At 42.9% G+C, this 19300-nt stretch overlaps 2 protein-coding genes across 2 annotated transcripts; both read left to right on the top strand.

The window, feature by feature from the left end:
- Positions 1 to 4212: 4212 nt before the first annotated feature.
- Positions 4213 to 10268, top strand: LOC118371030 (leucine-rich repeat, immunoglobulin-like domain and transmembrane domain-containing protein 1). Its single transcript, XM_035756321.2, has 4 exons — positions 4213 to 4463; positions 4946 to 5409; positions 6077 to 6382; positions 6872 to 10268. Exons 1-4 carry the CDS (start codon positions 4339 to 4341, stop codon positions 7957 to 7959), a joined length of 1983 nt encoding a protein of 660 aa, XP_035612214.1. The 5' UTR covers positions 4213 to 4338; the 3' UTR covers positions 7960 to 10268.
- A 1686-nt stretch (positions 10269 to 11954) lies between these two features.
- Positions 11955 to 14917, top strand: LOC118371031 (leucine-rich repeat, immunoglobulin-like domain and transmembrane domain-containing protein 2). The gene is made up of 3 exons (XM_035756322.2): positions 11955 to 12066; positions 12446 to 13233; positions 13678 to 14917. Exons 1-3 carry the CDS (start codon positions 11957 to 11959, stop codon positions 14520 to 14522), a joined length of 1743 nt encoding a protein of 580 aa, XP_035612215.2. The 5' UTR covers positions 11955 to 11956; the 3' UTR covers positions 14523 to 14917.
- Positions 14918 to 19300: the final 4383 nt, after the last annotated feature.

The following is a 19300-nucleotide window of genomic DNA, read 5'->3' as shown; positions in this document are numbered from 1 at the left end:
ATATAAAGTATCAGGAGGAGGGGTCAGTAGTTTGATATAAAGTATCAGGAGGAGGGGTCAGTAGTTTGATATAAAGTATCAGGAGGAGGGGTCAGTAGTTTGATATAAAGTATCAGGAGGAGGGGTCAGTAGTTTGATATAAAGTGTCAGGAGGAGGGGTCAGTAGTTTGATATAAAGTATCAGGGGAGGGGTCAGTAGTTTGATATAAAGTATCAGGAGGAGGGGTCAGTAGTTTGATATAAAGTATCAGGAGGAGGGGTCAGTAGTTTGATATAAAGTATCAGGAGGAGGGGTCAGTAGTTTGATATAAAGTATCAGGAGGAGGGGTCAGTAGTTTGATATAAAGTATCAGGAGGAGGAGTCAGTAGTTTGATATAAAGTATCAGGAGGAGGGTCAGTAGTTTGATATAAAGTATCAGGAGGAGGGCACAGTAGTTTGATATAAAGTATCAGGAGGGGTCAGTAGTTTGATATAAAGTATCAGGAGGAGGGTCAGTAGTTTGATATAAAGTGTCAGGAGGAGGTCAGTAGTTTGATATAAAGTTTCAGGAGGAGGAATATTGAAACAGTGTCAAGCACAGTTCATGACCCCTTGTAGTTTGATATAAAGTATCAGGAGGAGGGTCAGTAGTTTGATATAAAGTATCAGGAGGGGTCAGTAGTTTGATATAAAGTGTCAGGAGGAGGGTCAGTAGTTTGATATAAAGTTTCAGGAGGAGGAGTCAGTAGTTTGATATAAAGTGTCAGGAGGAGGGTCAGTAGTTTGATATAAAGTATCAAGGAGGAGGAGTCAGTAGTTTGATATAAAGTATCAGGAGGAGGGGTCAGTAGTTTGATATAAAGTATCAGGAGGAGGGTCAGTAGTTTGATATAAAGTGTCAGGAGGAGGGGTCAGTAGTTTGATATAAAGTGTCAGGAGGGGTCAGTAGTTTGATATAAAGTATCAGGAGGAGGGGTCAGTAGTTTGATATAAAGTGTCAGGAGGAGTCAGTAGTTTGATATAAAGTATCAGGAGGAGGGGTCAGTAGTTTGATATAAAGTATCAGGAGGGGTCAGTAGTTTGATATAAAGTATCAGGAGGAGTCAGTAGTTTGATATAAAGTATCAGGAGGAGGGGTCAGTAGTTTGATATAAAGTATCAGGAGGGGTCAGTAGTTTGATATAAAGTATCAGGAGGAGGGTCAGTAGTTTGATATAAAGTATCAGGAGGAGGGGTCAGTAGTTTGATATAAAGTATCAGGAGGAGGGGTCAGTAGTTTGATATAAAGTGTCAGGAGGGGTCAGTAGTTTTTTTACCCACTAATTTGTGCCCAGACCTGCAGAAAAAAAGTTTATAAACATTAAATGGATGAAGAAGCACAGTCATAGAATATTGAAACCGTGTCAGATGACCCCTTGTGTACAGTAGAATATTGAAACAGTGTCAGATGACCCCTTGTGTACAGTAGAATATTGAAACCGTGTCAGATGACCCCTTGTGTACAGTAGAATATTGAAACCGTGTCAGATGACCCCTTGTGTACAGTAGAATATTGAAACAGTTTCAGATGACCCCTTGTGTACAGTAGAATATTGAAACAGTATCAGATGACCCCTTGTGTATAGTAGAATATTGAAACAGTGTCAGATGACCCCTTGTGTACAGTAGAATATTGAAACAGTGTCAGATGACCCCTTGTGTACAGTAGAATATTGAAACAGTTTCAGATGACCCCTTGTGTACAGTAGAATATTGAAACAGTGTCAGATGACCCCTTGTGTACAGTAGAATATTGAAACAGTGTCAGATGACCCCTTGTGTACAGTAGAATATTGAAACAGTGTCAGATGACCCCTTGTGTACAGTAGAATATTGAAACCGTGTCAGATGACCCCTTGTGTACAGTAGAATATTGAAACAGTGTCAGATGACCCCTTGTGTACAGTAGAATATTGAAACCGTGTCAGATGACCCCTTGTGTACAGTAGAATATTGAAACAGTGTCAGATGACCCCTTGTGTACAGTAGAATATTGAAACAGTGTCAGATGACCCCTTGTGTACAGTAGAATATTGAAACAGTGTCAGATGACCCCTTGTGTACAGTAGAATATTGAAACAGTGTCAGATGACCCCTTGTGTACAGTAGAATATTGAAACAGTGTCAGATGACCCCTTGTGTACAGTAGAATATTGAAACCGTGTCAGATGACCCCTTGTGTACAGTAGAATATCGAAACAGTGTCAGATGACCCCTTGTGTACAGTAGAATATTGAAACAGTGTCAGATGACCCCTTGTGTACAGTAGAATATTGAAACAGTGTCAGATGACCCCTTGTGTACAGTAGAATATTGAAACAGTGTCAGATGACCCCTTGTGTACAGTAGAATATTGAAACAGTGTCAGATGACCCCTTGTGTACAGTAGAATATTGAAACAGTGTCAGATGACCCCTTGTGTACAGTAGAATATTGAAACAGTGTCAGATGACCCCTTGTGTACAGTAGAATATTGAAACAGTGTCAGATGACCCCTTGTGTACAGTAGAATATTGAAACAGTGTCAGATGACCCCTTGTGTACAGTAGAATATTGAAACAGTGTCAGATGACCCCTTGTGTACAGTAGAATATTGAAACCGTGTCAGATGACCCCTTGTGTACAGTAGAATATTGAAACAGTGTCAGATGACCCCTTGTGTACAGTAGAATATTGAAACAGTGTCAGATGACCCCTTGTGTACAGTAGAATATTGAAACAGTGTCAGATGACCCCTTGTGTACAGTAGAATATTGAAACAGTGTCAGATGACCCCTTGTGTACAGTAGAATATTGAAACAGTGTCAGATGACCCCTTGTGTACAGTAGAATATTGAAACAGTGTCAGATGACCCCTTGTGTACAGTAGAATATTGAAACAGTGTCAGATGACCCCTTGTGTACAGTAGAATATTGAAACAGTGTCAGATGACCCCTTGTGTACAGTAGAATATTGAAACAGTGTCAGATGACCCCTTGTGTACAGTAGAATATTTAAACAGTATCAGATGACCCCTTGTGTACAGTAGAATATTGAAACAGTGTCAGATGACCCCTTGTGTACAGTAGAATATTGAAACAGTGTCAGATGACCCCTTGTGTACAGTAGAATATTGAAACAGTGTCAGATGACCCCTTGTGTACAGTAGAATATTGAAACAGTGTCAGATGACCCCTTGTGTACAGTAGAATATTGAAACCGTGTCAGATGACCCCTTGTGTACAGTAGAATATTGAAACAGTGTCAGATGACCCCTTGTGTACAGTAGAACCCTGACTCACCAAAATATACAAATGATTAACATTTTTCACACCTATCCAATGAATGGAAGAACGTTCTGTTTAACATTACTCTTAGCTTCCGTCCATTGGTCCTTTCCATGTTATTGACGTTCCCACTGGGGTCTTGTTCTCCATACACCACTGTGCATTGTGGGATAGTAGGCGACTGTATGTGTTTTGATAATACTGGTGGATGCTTCATCAGTGTGACTTTGTCACAGTAAAGTGAACTTCTTCATAGATAACTTGTGGAGCCTGAACATTTGGCGACGATTTTCGTACATTTTTTTTTTTTGGGGGGTTATGGGTTATGTGTCAAATCCATGGTATGCAACCGTATACTCTATATAATAATGCAATAATTCTCGATATAAAAAGAAAAACTAAATATTTTCTGATCCCTTAGAATCCCAAATGGCTATTTTCTTTTTGACCTGACTGAGTTTGATGTGAAAAATGTAAATGAGGGGTTTGGGAGTAAATTGTGCTAATAATGAGGTTTTCAAAAAATATTTAATAAATATATTGAAGCAAATCCCGTAAAATTAAACATATGTATACTATTTATTACATGGTTATATTTTAATGGTAGCAATTATCCATTGGCAGCCGTTTCCTTTTTGCATTTCACTTCACTCACGAATTCACATTCAATAGAATAGCATGCAGCGCGACTATAACAGTCAATGAACCGCCAAAAACGAACCAATCTCCATAATAAACCCTTCAATAAACTACATGGAAGGGTTTTACTCTGTATATAAACAAAGCGAAACGACACAGCCTGCCTGTCATTTGCCATGGGGCAATAATCGTGTCAATGAAAATAAATCCTTTCCACTAATCCATGTCTATCCTTTTAATCTCGGGTTTCAGAACGACGTTCAGACCTGTATGAGGCACTGAGATAGCAACACGATGCGTCGCTGGCTTGGAAGAACGAAATAAACATTACTTTTTTTTTTCTTTCAAAAGAGATCTTGTAGTTTAGTTTGATAGTAGGCCTATATTTTGGTAGTATAGTTTCGGAGAGAAAATGTTTCGAGGTTTTAGCCTGGGTTTCTGCTTGACATTATTTTGCTTCGGACCGTTTGTTTGCAGCGCGTGTCCGTCTCAATGTAGCTGCTTCTTTCACAAATTATCAGACGGATCCAAAGCAAGGTAAAAAAACAGAGAAATGATTACAACTATTTCAATTGTGAATGTGAACAACTTCTATTCTACATTTTTTGTGTGTGTGGTGGTGCGTAACGTGCAGGTAGTATGAGGTCAGCTTCTCTTCTACTCTCTTAAAAAAAAATATATATATATATATGGACCCAAGGATTAATTTACAATGCTCTAAGCCTCTTTCTTTGGTTCTAATAAATAGCCCTAAACCATGTTTTACTAACGTTTAGACCGAATAAAAAAAACAAGAAAGAAGGGTTAAAATGGAAGATTAAACAGACAAAAATGAAACAATATGTTGTTTGATTTATTTATGCAGTAATTGTATGTCTACCCTCTGTCATGAACCCATACAAGTCCATGGTTAATTTGGGTTAAACTTGTAATAAAGTTGAGTTATCTGAATGAGCGTGTTACACCAGGTTATACAGTGACTTTCAATAAGAGGTGTATCTTTCTCTCCATCTATCTAGGAGTGTCCTTTGCAATGACCCACAGATCACTCTGATCCCACCCAACTTTCCTGCAGACACCTCGAAACTGCGGATCGAGAAGACTGCCATCACAAAGATCTCCGGCGAAACCTTTCACTACCTGAACAGTTTGGAATTTCTCTGGGTGTCTTTCAACTCTCTGAACTCTTTGAATGTAGACAGCTTCCGTGGCCTGAGAAGTCTGGATGAGCTGAGACTGGAAGGGAACGCTCTCACCTCTTTCCCCTGGGAATCTCTGACTGATATGCCCAACCTGAGGCTACTGGACCTACATAATAATAAGATATCGTCGATTCCGGCCGAGGCGAGCATTTATATCAAGAACCTGACATACCTGGATTTATCTAGCAACAACCTGGCCACCGTACCTCCTGAGGTTCTCTCTATGTGGTTATCTGTGAAACCGTCTCAAGAAGATGGGGACAGTTCCAAATATATTCTAGGTAAGGATCTGCTCGGCAATTAAAAACAACCTTTATTGAGCTTTTAGGGAATCCCATTTGGTTTGCAAGCCAGGATGAAATAGAAGCCTTTAAATGACATGCAATTGACACTCACATTTCGTGAGAAACAATCGATGCCATCCACAACATTACAAGCCAGGGTGCTTTTATCCCAAAATGCATTGCATGAGTACCTGTGGTGTGTTACGTAGCGTTAAATGAAAAGTTGGCGGAGACATGCATCAGACATTTGAGAGTAGTAAAACTCTAATTGTAGTAAAGGTAGCCATAATGTAGTGTTAATGAGAATACATTCACTAGTCTCACTTCAAACTAGCATGATTACTTCTACTTACTAATACGTCTTGCTAAACTGACTTTATACACACATAACACAAGGTTATAGTTCAGACAGAGCAAGAAGAGTTGTCCAAAATGTGTATATATATATATATATATATATATATATATATATATATTTGTGTTATGTACTACCAAGGTAGAACTGGTGTTATCTATTGCCATGATAAAAGCGGTGTTGATTATTTATTTTCATTTAGCTACCATTGTAGTTTCTTTAAATCCCTTAGTTTAAGTCACTCTGGATAACAGCATCTGCTAAATGACTAAAATGTTTATATTCTGGTGAAATTATTCATCACTGTAGGTCTCCATGACAACCCATGGCTATGTGACTGCCGGCTCTATGACCTGGTCCAGTTCCAGAAGTCTCCGTCATCCTCTGTGGTTCTGATCGACACCAAGCTGCGCTGTGCTGACCCGGAGAGCCTGTCAGGGGTGCTGTTCAGCGAGACGGAGCTCCAGAGGTGCCAGGAGCCCCGTGTCCACACGGCTGTGGCCCGGGTCAGGAGCTCCCTGGGGAACAACGTCCTGCTACGTTGTGGGACTATCGGAGTCCCAGTACCAGAGCTGTCCTGGACCCGGGCAGACGGCAAACAGATGAACGGCACTGGTGAGATCCATTGATTGATTGATTGATTGATTGATTGAATTGATTTACTGTGTAACACAGAGATATACAGCCAAGAACAAGCAGAGTCGCTACATATGTTAAAAAGGGATGAAGGACAACAACTACAAACAAACAAAAAAAGTTGTTGACTTATTTCCGTTGTGCTCCAAGTTTAGTGTTTCTAAACCTGCTCCAGTCACGGCAGGTCTTAGCCTGATCCCAGATCTGTTTGTGCTGTCTTGGAAACTGTTTGGCATAGTTGACAGAACAGCACAAACAGATCTGAGATCAGGCTAAGACCTGCCGTGACTGAAGGCTGCTAGGCATATATACGTCTGCCTGTTGCCTGAATAAGTAGCTACAGTACTTAGGACATCTATTTTGGGTGTTGTAAAGTCAGAAGCTGAAATAGCCTAGATTACAGATGGATGGACGGTTTTCTTTTCACTAATCCTTCTAACTATTTTTTTGTTTGTATTTATTTCACAGTTCAGGAAGAAGTTTCAAAGGAGGGAATCATTTGGTCCATCCTGAGTGTGCCTGCCGTCTCTTACCGGGACTCTGGGAAATACATGTGCAAAGCGACCAACTTCGTGGGGACCGCAGATGCCATCATCTCCCTGGTTATCACAGACTCCTTTAAAAATGAGGAACAGGGTGGCAGCTCCAAGACTAGAAACCAGAGAGGACGGAAAACCGGCGGATTTGGGAAAGCTGCCTACCAGAAGAAACATGCTGTCAGATACATACCTCCACCAACCACGACGTCAGCTATGCCCATCATTGAGCCACTAGGACCGAGTGGTTTCACAGGGAGGTATGATATCGAGAGCTACAGTATTTTGGACAGTGTGGCCGATGGACAGACGCCCGGTCGTCCTGCCACGGAACCGGCGATTATTAAGGAAGTGGAGAAGGAGGTTCTTAGCAACCTGGCAGCCAACGCCTCTTCTTTGCAGGCATCGGCGCCGCCGGAGAGACGGGTGGTACGATCGGTGAAGGTCATCGGGGACACCGATCACACCGTCTCCCTGAACTGGCGGGCCCCGACGGCCAAGAACACCACCGAGTTCAGCGTCCTGTATGCCGTTTTCGGCGAGAGGGACATGCGGAGGATCAACGTCGCTGCGGGAAAGAACCGTATCACCATCGACGGCCTTGTGCCAAGGACAAAGTACATCGCCTGCGTCTGCGTCAAAGGCCTGATCCCTAAAAAGGAGCAGTGTGTAATCTTCTCAACGGACGAGGCGGCGAGCGCAAGCGGCACCCAGAAGCTCATTAACGTGGTGGTGATCACCGTGGCCTGCGTGATCGCTGTCCCCTTGACACTGATTGTCTGCTGTGGGGCGCTCAAGAAGCGCTGTAAAAAGCTACTGGGGAGGAAATCCAAAGATATTCAAGACTCATATGTAACATTCGAGACCCTCTCCCCGGGACAGAAGCCTAAGGGGATGGAGGGGGAGTACCTTGCCAGGCAACACCCAGACGAGTCCAACAGACTGCTCTCTGCTAGGTCCAGTGTGGACTCTGGGGCTACTTGTAGGAACGAGGGACCCCCTAGTGAGTACTTTTGTTGATACCAAATGAAGGCCTCAACCTTTACAGGGCAGAGAAGTCTGTCCTTTCCAAGCAGAACTTAATTTGGTTTGTTGGTCTCTTCTGGCAAGTGATGTATTGTAGATGAGTGAAACTGCTCAGAGACGGAGCAGAAACCAACGGACAGTTGCATGGACAAGTGTGGTATATATGTGAGTCTAGATAAATAGGATAAATAAATGCTGACATAACTGTGATTATACAGCCTTGCAGAAATACAGGCCAACCTTGACCCGGTGAACTGTAAAAAAACAAAAAAAAACAGAAACAAATGTTTTATTTAAAATGTGGAAATAAGCATTTTATATTTGTCATGCACTTTTAAGGGGGTAACATAGTGTAAGCAGTTGCCTTTCTTTGAAATGACACTAGGGTTACACAGTTATGCTAACTTTTACAAAATTCCCAGGTTTTCCAGAAATTATTGGTGGAATAAGGAAACCCAAAATGGCACGTTCTACCAGAATACATGAAACCCATCTTTTTAACGTACGGAGGAAGAGTGATGACAGTTATTCTGAAATGAATCTGACCTCAGAATTCTGGTAGTTTTTATTTGACAAAAATAATGTACATGTAAAGTATTGGTGAAGCAACTCATATCTGTAGTGATATTTTGTACCTCTGTGTATTTACCATAAACATTAATGTGCCAGGTTTACTGTCCAATCAAACCTAACATACTATACATTTTGTAATATATATATATGATCTGATCTGATATACAGTACCAGTCAAAAGTTTGGACACACCTCCTCATTCAAGGGTTTTTCTTTATTTTGACTATTTTCTACATTGTAGAATAATGGTGAAGACATCAAAACTATGAAATAACACATATGGAATCATGTAGTAACCAAAATAGTGTTAAACAAATCAAAATAGGATTCTTCAAAGTAGCCACCCTTTGCCTTGATGACAGCTTTGCACACTCTTGGCGTTCTCTCAACCAGCTTCACCTGGAATGCTTTTCCAACAGTCTTGAAGGAGTTCCCACATATGCTGAACACTTGTTGGCTGCTTTTTCGTCACTCTGTGGTCCAACTCATCCCAAACCATCTCAATTGGGTTGAGGTCGGGTGATTGTGGAGGCCAGGTCATCTGATGCAGCAGTCCATCACTCTCCTTCTTGGTCAAATAGCCTTTACACAGCCTGTGGATGTGTTGGGTCATTGTCCTGTTGAAAAACAAATGATAGTGTGACGAAGCGCAAACCAGATGGGATGGAGTATCGCTGCAGAATGCTATGGTAGCCATGCTGGTTAAGTGTGCCTTGAATTCTGAATGAATCACTGACAGTGTCACCAGCAAAGCACCCCCACACCATCACACGTCCTTCATGTTTCACAGTGGGAACCACACATGCGGAGATCATCCTACTCACCGACTCTGCGTCTCACAAAGACACGGCCGTTGGAACCAAAAATCTCCAATTTGTACTCATCAGACCAAAGGACAGATTTCAACCGGTCTAATGTTCATTGCTCGTGTTTCTTGGCCCAAGCAAGTCTCTTCTTCTTATTGGTGTCCTTTAGTAGTGTTTTCTATGCAGCAATTCGACCATGAAAACCTGATTCATGCAGACTCCTCTGAACAGATGATGTTGAGATGTGTCTGTCACTTGAACTCAGTGAAGCATTTATTTGGGCTGCAATCTGAGATGCAGTTAACTCTAATGATCTTATGCTCTGTAGCAGAGGTAACTCTGGGACTTCCTTTCTTGTGGCGGTCCTCATGCGAGCCAGTTTCATCATAGTGATTGATGGTTTTTGCGACTGCACTTGAAGAAACATTAAAAGTTCTTAATGTTCCGTATTGACTGACCTTCATGTCTTAAAGTAATGATGGACTGTCGTTTCTCTTTGCTTATTTGAACTGTTCTTGTCATAATATGGACTTGGTCTTTTACCAAATAGGGCCATCTTCTGTATACAACCCCTACAATATAACTGATTTGCTCAAATGCAGGAATTCATTTTAACAAGGCACACCTGTTAATTGAAATGCATTCCAGGTTGAAGCTGGTTGAGAGAATGCCAAGTGTGTGCGAAGCTGTCATCAAGCCAAAGGGTGGCTAATTTGAAGAATCTAAAATATATTTTGGATTTCTTTAACACTTTTGGTTACTACATGATTCCATATGTGTTATTTCATAGTTTTGATGTCTTCACTATTATTCTACGATGTAGAAAATTGTTTTTTTTTAAGAAAAAAAAGAAAGAAAGAAAAACCCTTGAGTGAGTAGGTGTGTCCAAACTTTTGACTGGTACTGTATGTGTATAAATAAATACTTTTTTTATAAATGTTTGTGTCCTCTTAAATCCTTATCTGCTCTATAATAGCATATTCCTTCCCAGAACACTTTGACAACCATTTTGTTCACGCAATCAGAGGATAGGTTCTGTTTTCAAAGATACAGAATATCATAATGGGGTGATATACATCCGGTGTCAATAGTCAATTATCAAGAGGTGAAAACAGGCAGATGTAAGCATTCAGGTGCCAAGCCACAGCATGGCATAGCACCAGTATGCTCGGCAATAGCATTAAGCTAAGCCTTAGAACTTACACTATGATATAATATACATTTGAAGGGCTGACGAAGAAATTACAAGGAAACATGTTGTGATCAGCACCATGGAATCCTGACCTGTTCACCGGACGTGCTACCTGTCCCAGACCTATTATTTGACCATGCTGGTCATTTATGAACATGAACATTTGAACATCTTGGCCATGTTCTGTTCTAATCTCCACCCGGCACAGCCGGAAGAGGACTGGCCACCCCACATAGCCTGGTTCCTCTCTACCCGGCACAGCCGGAAGAGGACTGGCCACCCCACATAGCCTGGTTCCTCTCTACCCAGCACAGCCAGAAGAGGACTGGCCACCCCACATAGCCTGGTTCTTCCCTAGGTTTTGGCCTTTCTAGGGAGCTTTTTCCTAGCCACCGTGCTTCTACACCTGCATTGCTTGCTGTTTAGGCTGGGTTTCTGTACAGCACTTTGAAATATCAGCTGATGTACGAAGGGCTTTATAAATCTATTTGATTTGATGGATAGCTTTCACAGGATAGCCTATGTTTTGTTTAGCGTTTCGTATTGGCGCTGTCCACGGTGCTGATCACAACTTGATCGTTCGTCTATGGCCACTGTGGTCGTTTACTTTGTACAGTATCGTTTGCAGACTACGTACGTGTTTGTGTCTGAAGACCTCTTCCATTCGTTCCTCATTTAATAGCCATGGATCCTTTTGTTTCATGCAGTCTACAAATAAGAGACGTTGGGTATATAGTGCCATTTTCTCAATGGTCTTCAGTAGCCCTGATCTATAGATTGCATATTGGACTTCCCAATGCTCTATTTAATATCAAGTGATATTTTTTCTGAGAAATCACATTATTTTCTGTAATGTCCCGTTCGTTTATTATGGATTAGGGAACATGCATGTTGTGACAGACTTTCTCTAAAGAGATCACTTTATTGGTCAATTGCACACAAGGTTCAACCGAAATTTGACTTCCGTTGTTAACCCAACCCCTCCGAAAGACATACCGTACATATATTTTTTTTGGAGAAGTGCAGGGGGCCACACTGGGCCCCCGGGAAGCTGTTGTTGTTGTGGAGGGGTAAGGGCACAACGCCAGATAAAGGCATCTAGGATTTGATACCAGCAACCCTCCGGTTGCCAGCTCACTTCCTGGCAGATTTTTCCAGTAGGACCCGGTTTTCAAACGGGCAACACTCCGGTTTACTGGCTTGCCCCTCTAACCACTATGCTACCTGCCACCCCACAAGGAGGATTATAGCTAAAACATATTAAAAAATACAAACTTTCAGCGTGTTTTATCTTATCATTTGGTGTCTCAAAGGGATTGCACCAAGGAAGATTAAGGTAATAGGTTTACCTCTACTGTCCGTCCCTCCCTGTGGAGATGCTCGGCTCTAATGCTTCACATGTGTTTCTGTTAAAGGAATTATGGCCACCTTGTATACAGTATTAGCTGTAGCTTGGCTATTCTATAAAGTAACTCCCGCCTCGACATCTTGTTTACCCGGCTGCTCTTGCACAAATGATAACTTGGGAAGGTAAGTCGTTTGTTGTCAGTTCTTGTGTAGCTAGTTTTGCACCGCGTTTCCTTATGGTGTCAGGACGTTATGTGCAGTATTGATTGACTGGTCAAGTGTAGGCTATTACTGAACTCAATGGTGGCTTTTCATGACTGGTTTTAACAATAGACAATATGGAGAGATAACGTTGTACATTGACATTTTAAGTCATTTAGCAGACGCTTTTATCCAGAGTGATTTACAGGAGCACATCCACAAATTGTTCACAAAAGTCGGCAGGCTTACCTAAACGCATAACCGCTAGGCTACCTGCCGCACGTGTCTATGATGAAAGGAATATAGATAACTTACTCTAACCGTACTTCCATAACCCATAATGTTTTGGTTTTATTTTTAGATCCTTACTTTGTATGGAAACAGCCATGGGACGAATCCCAGACAACGTCCCAAATTATTTCAGTAAAATTCGAATAGAAAATTCCCACCTGACCGAATTACCGAGCGGCTCCTTCTCTAAAGTCACTGCCTTGGCGTCTCTATGGTTGAATTTCAACGACATCACCCTAATGAACATCGAGAGTCTGGAGGGGCTGACGAATTTAACGGAACTGCGGCTCCAGGGAAACAAGCTGCGTTCAGTCCCATGGACAGCGTTCCAGGACACGCCGAACCTGAACATTTTGGACCTGAAACTCAATCGACTAGACGTGCTCCCGGAATCCGCCCTGAGACAACTACCGGGCTTGACCTATTTAGACTTATCCTTCAATCAGCTTACTGTCATATCCAGGGATGTCTTCCTCAACTGGCCTCTCCTCAACACTCAGGAGAGAAAAGGAGGTACAGAGCCCAGCAGTGGAGAGGCCAACGTTGTTTTAGCGCTGCACGACAACCCTTGGCTGTGTGACTGTCGCCTCAAAGGTTTCGTTGAGTTTATCAAAACCGTTAGTCCGCCTCTAATTCTGATGAACTCGTACCTGACGTGCACGGGCCCCAGTTCCAGAGCGGGAAAGTTCTTCCACGAAGTCGGTTTGAAAACATGCATGAATCCCGAGGCCTCAGCCACAGAAACCAACATGACTGTGTCACTGGGGGACAAGGTAACCCTCCGGTGCTTGGTCAAAGCCAGGCCTGAACCCTCCATCCATTGGTCATTCAACCTGAAGATTATAAAGGGATTTACTGGTAAGGTTTTATTTAATTGCAAATTCTACGCTACCATCCATTGGAATGCTGTGACTTTGTTACAGTGGGGTATTTACCACGATATCATATGTCAGTCCTAGTTTATTGTAAGCTACACCACTTTGATGACAGGACAGGAACAATACTGTCTAGTTAACCCACATTTCCCCGGGCGCCGAAGACGTGGATGTCGATTATGGCAGCCCCCCAGTTGAATGCATTCAGTTGTACAACTGACTGGGTCCCCCCCCATTTCCCTATTCATAATGCAACATATTACTGTAAATATTGTAAAAATATACTATATGTACATGTTTATACAGATGTCAATTCAATGTCTGTTCCACGTTGGTTCAACATCATTTCATTTAAATGACTTGGAAACAACGTTGATTCAACCAGTGTATGCCAAGTGGGATAATTCTCCTTTCTCTCCCTCTTCAGTGGCAGAGAGCCGTGTGGACGATGAGACCATCAGATCTCAGCTGGTCATCCCATCCATGCACCTGGAAGACCGAGGTGTCTACACCTGCTTCGCCAACAACTTTATCGGCAACTTCTCCGTCAGTTTCCTGATCAACATCAAGTCTTTCAACGCCTCCTCCTCCTCCGGCGGTGCCGCCATGTCTCGTCCCCCGTTCCCCCTGTCCTCAGCCGACGAGAACGTCTACATTGACATCCGCATCTCCAAGCAGACGGTCTACGGCATCACTCTGGAGTGGTACGCGGCGACGGACAACCCTGCAGAGACCTGGTTCACCATCCACTTGGGGAAATACCACTCTGACAAAAAGGAGTTGACATACATCGGGCCGGGCATCAACACCTATGAGGTCAACGACCTCCTACCGGTTAGTAAATACGAGGTGTGTGTGACACTGAAGAACCAGACACCCCGCGCCGGTCAGTGCATCGTGTTCTTAACAGGAAGTGACATCAGCCAGCTGGAACAACGGGAGAAGTTCATCCATATTATTGTGATCATGTGTGCCATGGTGCTGGCGGTGCCCGTGGGGATGTACGCCTGCACCACCGACACCAGATGTAAGTTCAGCTGCCTGGACCGCTGTACTGAGCAGTGTAAGAGGAGGAGGAGGCAGGAGAAGACACTGAGGACCAATGGGGAGAGACAGGGGACCTTCGACAGCCTCCAGGCCGCCAGCGATGAAGGACTCTGTCGTGACTCTGAAGAGTTGATGATGAAGAGGAGGTCCTCCCAGGATAAAAACAACCACAAGGGCAGAGTACAAGATCCACAAGAGACAAACATTGGAGCAAAGCTTTATTAGCTCTAGGTTTAACGTTAAAAAATGAAAAAAATGTAATGTACTAAGATACCTAGTGGTAGAAATGCAGAGCAGTCTTCTGTGAAGTGAAGCTTCAGGAAACACATTTTTTACCTTTATTTAACCAGGCAAGTCAGTTAAGAACAAATTCTTATTTTCAATGACGGCCTGGGAACAGTGGGGTTAACTGCCTGTTCAGGGGCAGAACGACAGATTTTTAACTTGTCAGCTCGGGGGTTTGAACTTGCAACCTTCCGGTTACTTGTCCAACACTCTTAACCACTAGGCTACCCTGCCACCTCTACACTCTAACCACTAGGCTACCCTGCCGCCTCTACACTCTAACCACTAGGCTACCCTGCCGCCTCTACACTCTAACCACTAGGCTACCCTGCCACCTCTACCTCTAACCACTAGGCTACCCTGCCTCCTCTACACTCTACCACTAGGCTCCCTAACCACCACTAGGCTACCCTGCCACCTCCGCCACTAGGCTCCCTACACACTCTAACCACTAGGCTACCCCTCCACCTCCACTACACTCTAACCACTAGGCTACCCTGCCTCCTCTACACTCTAACCACTAGGCTACCCTGCCTCCTCTACACTCTAACCACTAGGCTACCCTGCCACCTCTACACTCTAACCACTAGGCTGCCCTGCCACCTCTACACTCTAACCACTAGGCTCTACCACTGGCTACCCTGCCTCCTCTACACTCTAACCACTAGGCTACCCTGCCCTCCTCTACACTCTAACCACTAGGGCTACCCTGCCACCCCCACTACACTCTAACCACTAGGCTACCCTGCCACCTCTACACTCTAACCACTAGGCTACCCTGCCACCTCTACACTCTAACCACTAGGCTACCCTGCCCCTCTACACTCTAACCACTAGGCTACCCTGCTACCCTACCTCCCCTCTCTACACTCTAACCACTAGGCTACCCTGCCCCCTCTACACTCTAACCACTAGGCTACCCTGCTACCCTGCCGCCTCTACACTCTAACCACTAGGCTACCCTGCCGCCTCTACACTCTAACCACTAGGCTAACCACTAGGCTACCCTGCCTCCTCTACCACTAGGCTCACTCTAACCACTAGGCTACCCTGCCCCTGCCTCCCCTACACTCTAACCACTCTACCCTGCCACCTCTACAACCACTAGGCTGCCCTGCCACCTCCACTACACTCTAACCACTAGGCTACCCTGCCTCTACACTCTAACCACTAGGCTACCCTACCTCCTCTACACTCTAACCACTAGGCTACCCTCCTCTACACTCTAACCACTAGGCTAACCACTAACCACTAGGCTACCCTGCCTCCTCTACACTCTAACCACTAGGCTACCCTACCTCCTCTACACTCTAACCACTAGGCTACCCTGCCTCCTCTACACTCTAACCACTAGGCTACCCTACCACCCCAATCTGTAAAGCTACAAGTTATGAAGACTGAAATGCCTTTCTTCCATGACTGTAGGGAAGTATTGTATTGTTTTTATCAAAATGGCCTGTCTCTAAGTAATCAAATGTTTATTTTTTTTTTCAACTTTATATGCTGTGTCTTTGGGATATGGTGTTTTTCTTAGCTTCATTGTTCTTCTCTGTTTTAAAAGAAATAACCGATCTGGCAAGAAATCACAAATGTTGCTTCTATACATGTAATATAGGTTGAAACATTTCCTTGTCTTCAGAATGTCATGAACGGTATTCTGCTCATTGAAAATAATTATTTCAGAGCCACACCAGGTTCAGTCAAATATACAATAACCATGCCTTTGCACTACGATCTTTGTAATGAATGAGGCTTCTTTGCTATTGTTTTCCTGTTTTTGGGGGGGGGGGGGGGGATAATGGGGATTAGAGTTGGGGGTGAAGCTGGACACTATAGACAGCAGGGTCCTAATAGCTCCCTACCAAAATCCCATAGGTACTGTAGGTCAAACGTAGTGCCCTACACAGAGAATAGGGTTCTATAGTTAGATCTTAACCATGTCTCTCAGTGACAATAAGGTTCTATAGTTAGATCTTAACCATGTCTCTCAGTGACAATAAGGTTCTATAGTTAGATCTTAACCATGTCTCTCAGTGACAATAAGGTTCTATAGTTAGATCTTAACCATGTCTCTCAGTGACAATAAGGTTCTATAGTTAGATCTTAACCATGTCTCTCGGAGAGAATAGGGTTCTATTGTTAGATATTAACTATGTCTCTCAGTGAGAATAGGATTCTATACTTAGATATAAACCATGTCTCTCAGTGAGAATAGGATTCTATACTTAGATATAAACCATGTCTCTCAGAGAGAATAGGGTTCTATAGTTAGATCTTAACCATGTCTCTCAGTGAGAATAGGGTTCTATACTTAGATCTTAACCATGTCTCTCAGAGAAAATAGGGTTCTATACTTAGATCTTATCCATGTCTCAGAGAGAATAGGGTTCTACTTAGATCTTAACCATGTCTCTCAGAGAGAGTGGGGTTCTACTTAGATCTTAACCATGTCTCTCAGAGAGAGTGGGGTTCTACTTAGATCTTAACCATGTCTCTCAGAGAGAATAGGCAACAAGAGATCTTCTTTGAGTGACTGCATTAGATGATCCTTTCTGATATGTAGTTGTTATACAATACCAATCAAAAGTTTGGACACATCTACTCATTCAAGGTTTTTTATTTTTTATTTTTTACTTTGTTCCACATTGTAGAATAATAGTGAAGACATTAAAACTATGAAATAAAACTTATGGAATCATGTAGTAACCAACAAAGGGTTAAACAAATAAAAACATATTTTAGATTCTTCAAAGTAGCCACCCTTTGCCTTGATGACAGCTTTGCACACTCCTGGAATTCTCTCAACCAGCTTCACCTGGAATGCTTAAGGAGTTCCCACATCTTGGCTGCTTTTCCTTCACTCTGCGGTCCAACTCATCCCAAACCATCTCAATTGGGTTGAGGTTTGGTGATTATGGAGGCCAGGTCGCCTGATGCAGCACTCCATCACTCTCCTTCTTGGTCAAATAGCCCTTACACAGCCTGTGGATGTGTTGGGTCATTGTCCTGTTGAAAAACAAATTATTGTTCCACTAAGTGCAAAACAGATGGGATGGTGTATCGCTGCAGAATGCTATGGTAGCCATGCTGGTTAAGTTTGCCTTGAATTCTAAATAAATCACAGACAGTGTCACCAGCAAAGCACCCCCACACTATCACACCTCCTCCTCCATGCTTCACGGGCGGGAACCACACATACAGAGATCAGCCATTCACCTACTCTGCGTCTCACAAAGACACGGTTGAACCAAAAATCTCAAATTTGACCAAAGGACAATTTTGACCAACCGGTCTAATGTCCTTTGCTTATGTTTCTTGGCCCAAGCAAGTCTCTTCTTCTTATTGGTGTCCTTTAGTAGTGTTTTCTATGTGGCAATTGGACCATGAAGGCCTGATTCACGCAGTCTCCTCTGAATAGTTGATGTTGAGATGTGTCTGTTTACTTGAACTCTGTGAAGCATTTATTTGGGCTGCAATTTCTGAGGCTGGTAACTCTAATGAACTTTTCATCTGCAGCAGAGGTAACTCTGGGTCTTCCTTTCCTGTGGCAGTCCTCATGAGAGCCAGTTTCATCAAAGCGCTTGATTGTATTTCCGACTGCACTTGACGAAACTTTCAAAGTTCTGGAAATTTTCAGTTTTGAAGTAATGATGTACTGTCGCTTCTCTTTGCTTATTTGAGCTGTTCTTGCCATAATATGGACTTGGTCTTTTACCAAATAGTGATGTCTTCTGTATACAAACCCTACCTTGTCACAACTCAACTGATCGGCTCAAACGCATTAAGAAAGAAAGAAATTCCACAAATTAGGCACACCTGTTAATTGAAATGCAATTCAGGTGACTACCTCATGAAGCTGGTTGAGAGAATGCCAAGAGTGTGCAAAGCTGTCATCAAGGCAAAGGGTGGCTACTTTGAAGAATCTCAAATATAAAATATATTTTGATTTGTTTAACATTCTTTTGGTTACTACCCTGATTCCATATGTGAATTTCATAGGTGATCCCTCACTATAATTCTGACAGTGTAAAATCCCTAAAGAAAACCCTTGAACTGACAGGTATCCCAAACTACTGAACTGACTGGTATAAAATAGACTATCTGTCACATGAGGAGGTAAATCCTTTGACTTGAATGTACTGAACTTGAATGTACCCTTGAATGTACTTGACTGAACTGGACTTGGTATGTACCTACTTGAATGTACTTGAACTTGAATGTATCCCTTGACTTGAATGTACTTTTGATTCAACAATGGTCTAAAATATCTGTCTTTCAATGTGATCCAAACCTGTATAGTCTTCAATAATTCAACTAGGTATCCCTGAACTATTCTACTTCAGGTTTGTATCCTCACCTTTCACTTTATTAACAGGTATCCCTAACTTTTCTGAATGTTTAGATTTTCCAGATATCCCAGTTGGAAGATTCCCGGAATCGGAAGAGAATATGCAGGTATCCCTCACCTACTGAACTGACAGGTATCCCTAGACTACTGAACTGGCAGGTATCCCTAGACTACTGAACTAACAGGTATCCCTAGACTACTGAACTGACAGGTATCCCTAGACTACTGAACTGGCAGGTATCCCTAGACTACTGAACTGGCAGGTATCCCTAGACTACTGAACTGACAGGTATCCCTAGACTACTGAACTGACAGGTATCCCTAGACTACTGAACTGACAGGTATCCCTAGACTACTGAACTGACAGGTA

This window comes from Oncorhynchus keta, chromosome 24 (assembly GCF_023373465.1).
Source record: "Oncorhynchus keta strain PuntledgeMale-10-30-2019 chromosome 24, Oket_V2, whole genome shotgun sequence".
Lineage (NCBI taxonomy): Eukaryota > Metazoa > Chordata > Actinopteri > Salmoniformes > Salmonidae > Oncorhynchus > Oncorhynchus keta.
This window is presented reverse-complemented; position numbering and strand designations above follow the sequence as displayed.

Excerpts from the sequence above, each read along its gene's own strand:
- LOC118371030 (XM_035756321.2), top strand. The coding sequence starts at position 4,339 with ATGTTTCGAGGTTTTAGCCTGGGTTTCTGCTTGACATTATTTTGCTTC. Across the intron at positions 4,464-4,945 it reads TCAGACGGATCCAAAGCAAG|GAGTGTCCTTTGCAATGACC; the intron begins GTAAAAAAACAG and ends CCATCTATCTAG. Across the intron at positions 5,410-6,076 it reads CAGTTCCAAATATATTCTAG|GTCTCCATGACAACCCATGG; the intron begins GTAAGGATCTGC and ends TCATCACTGTAG.
- LOC118371031 (XM_035756322.2), top strand. The coding sequence starts at position 11,957 with ATGGCCACCTTGTATACAGTATTAGCTGTAGCTTGGCTATTCTATAAA. Across the intron at positions 12,067-12,445 it reads ACAAATGATAACTTGGGAAG|ATCCTTACTTTGTATGGAAA; the intron begins GTAAGTCGTTTG and ends TTTTATTTTTAG. Across the intron at positions 13,234-13,677 it reads GATTATAAAGGGATTTACTG|TGGCAGAGAGCCGTGTGGAC; the intron begins GTAAGGTTTTAT and ends CTCCCTCTTCAG.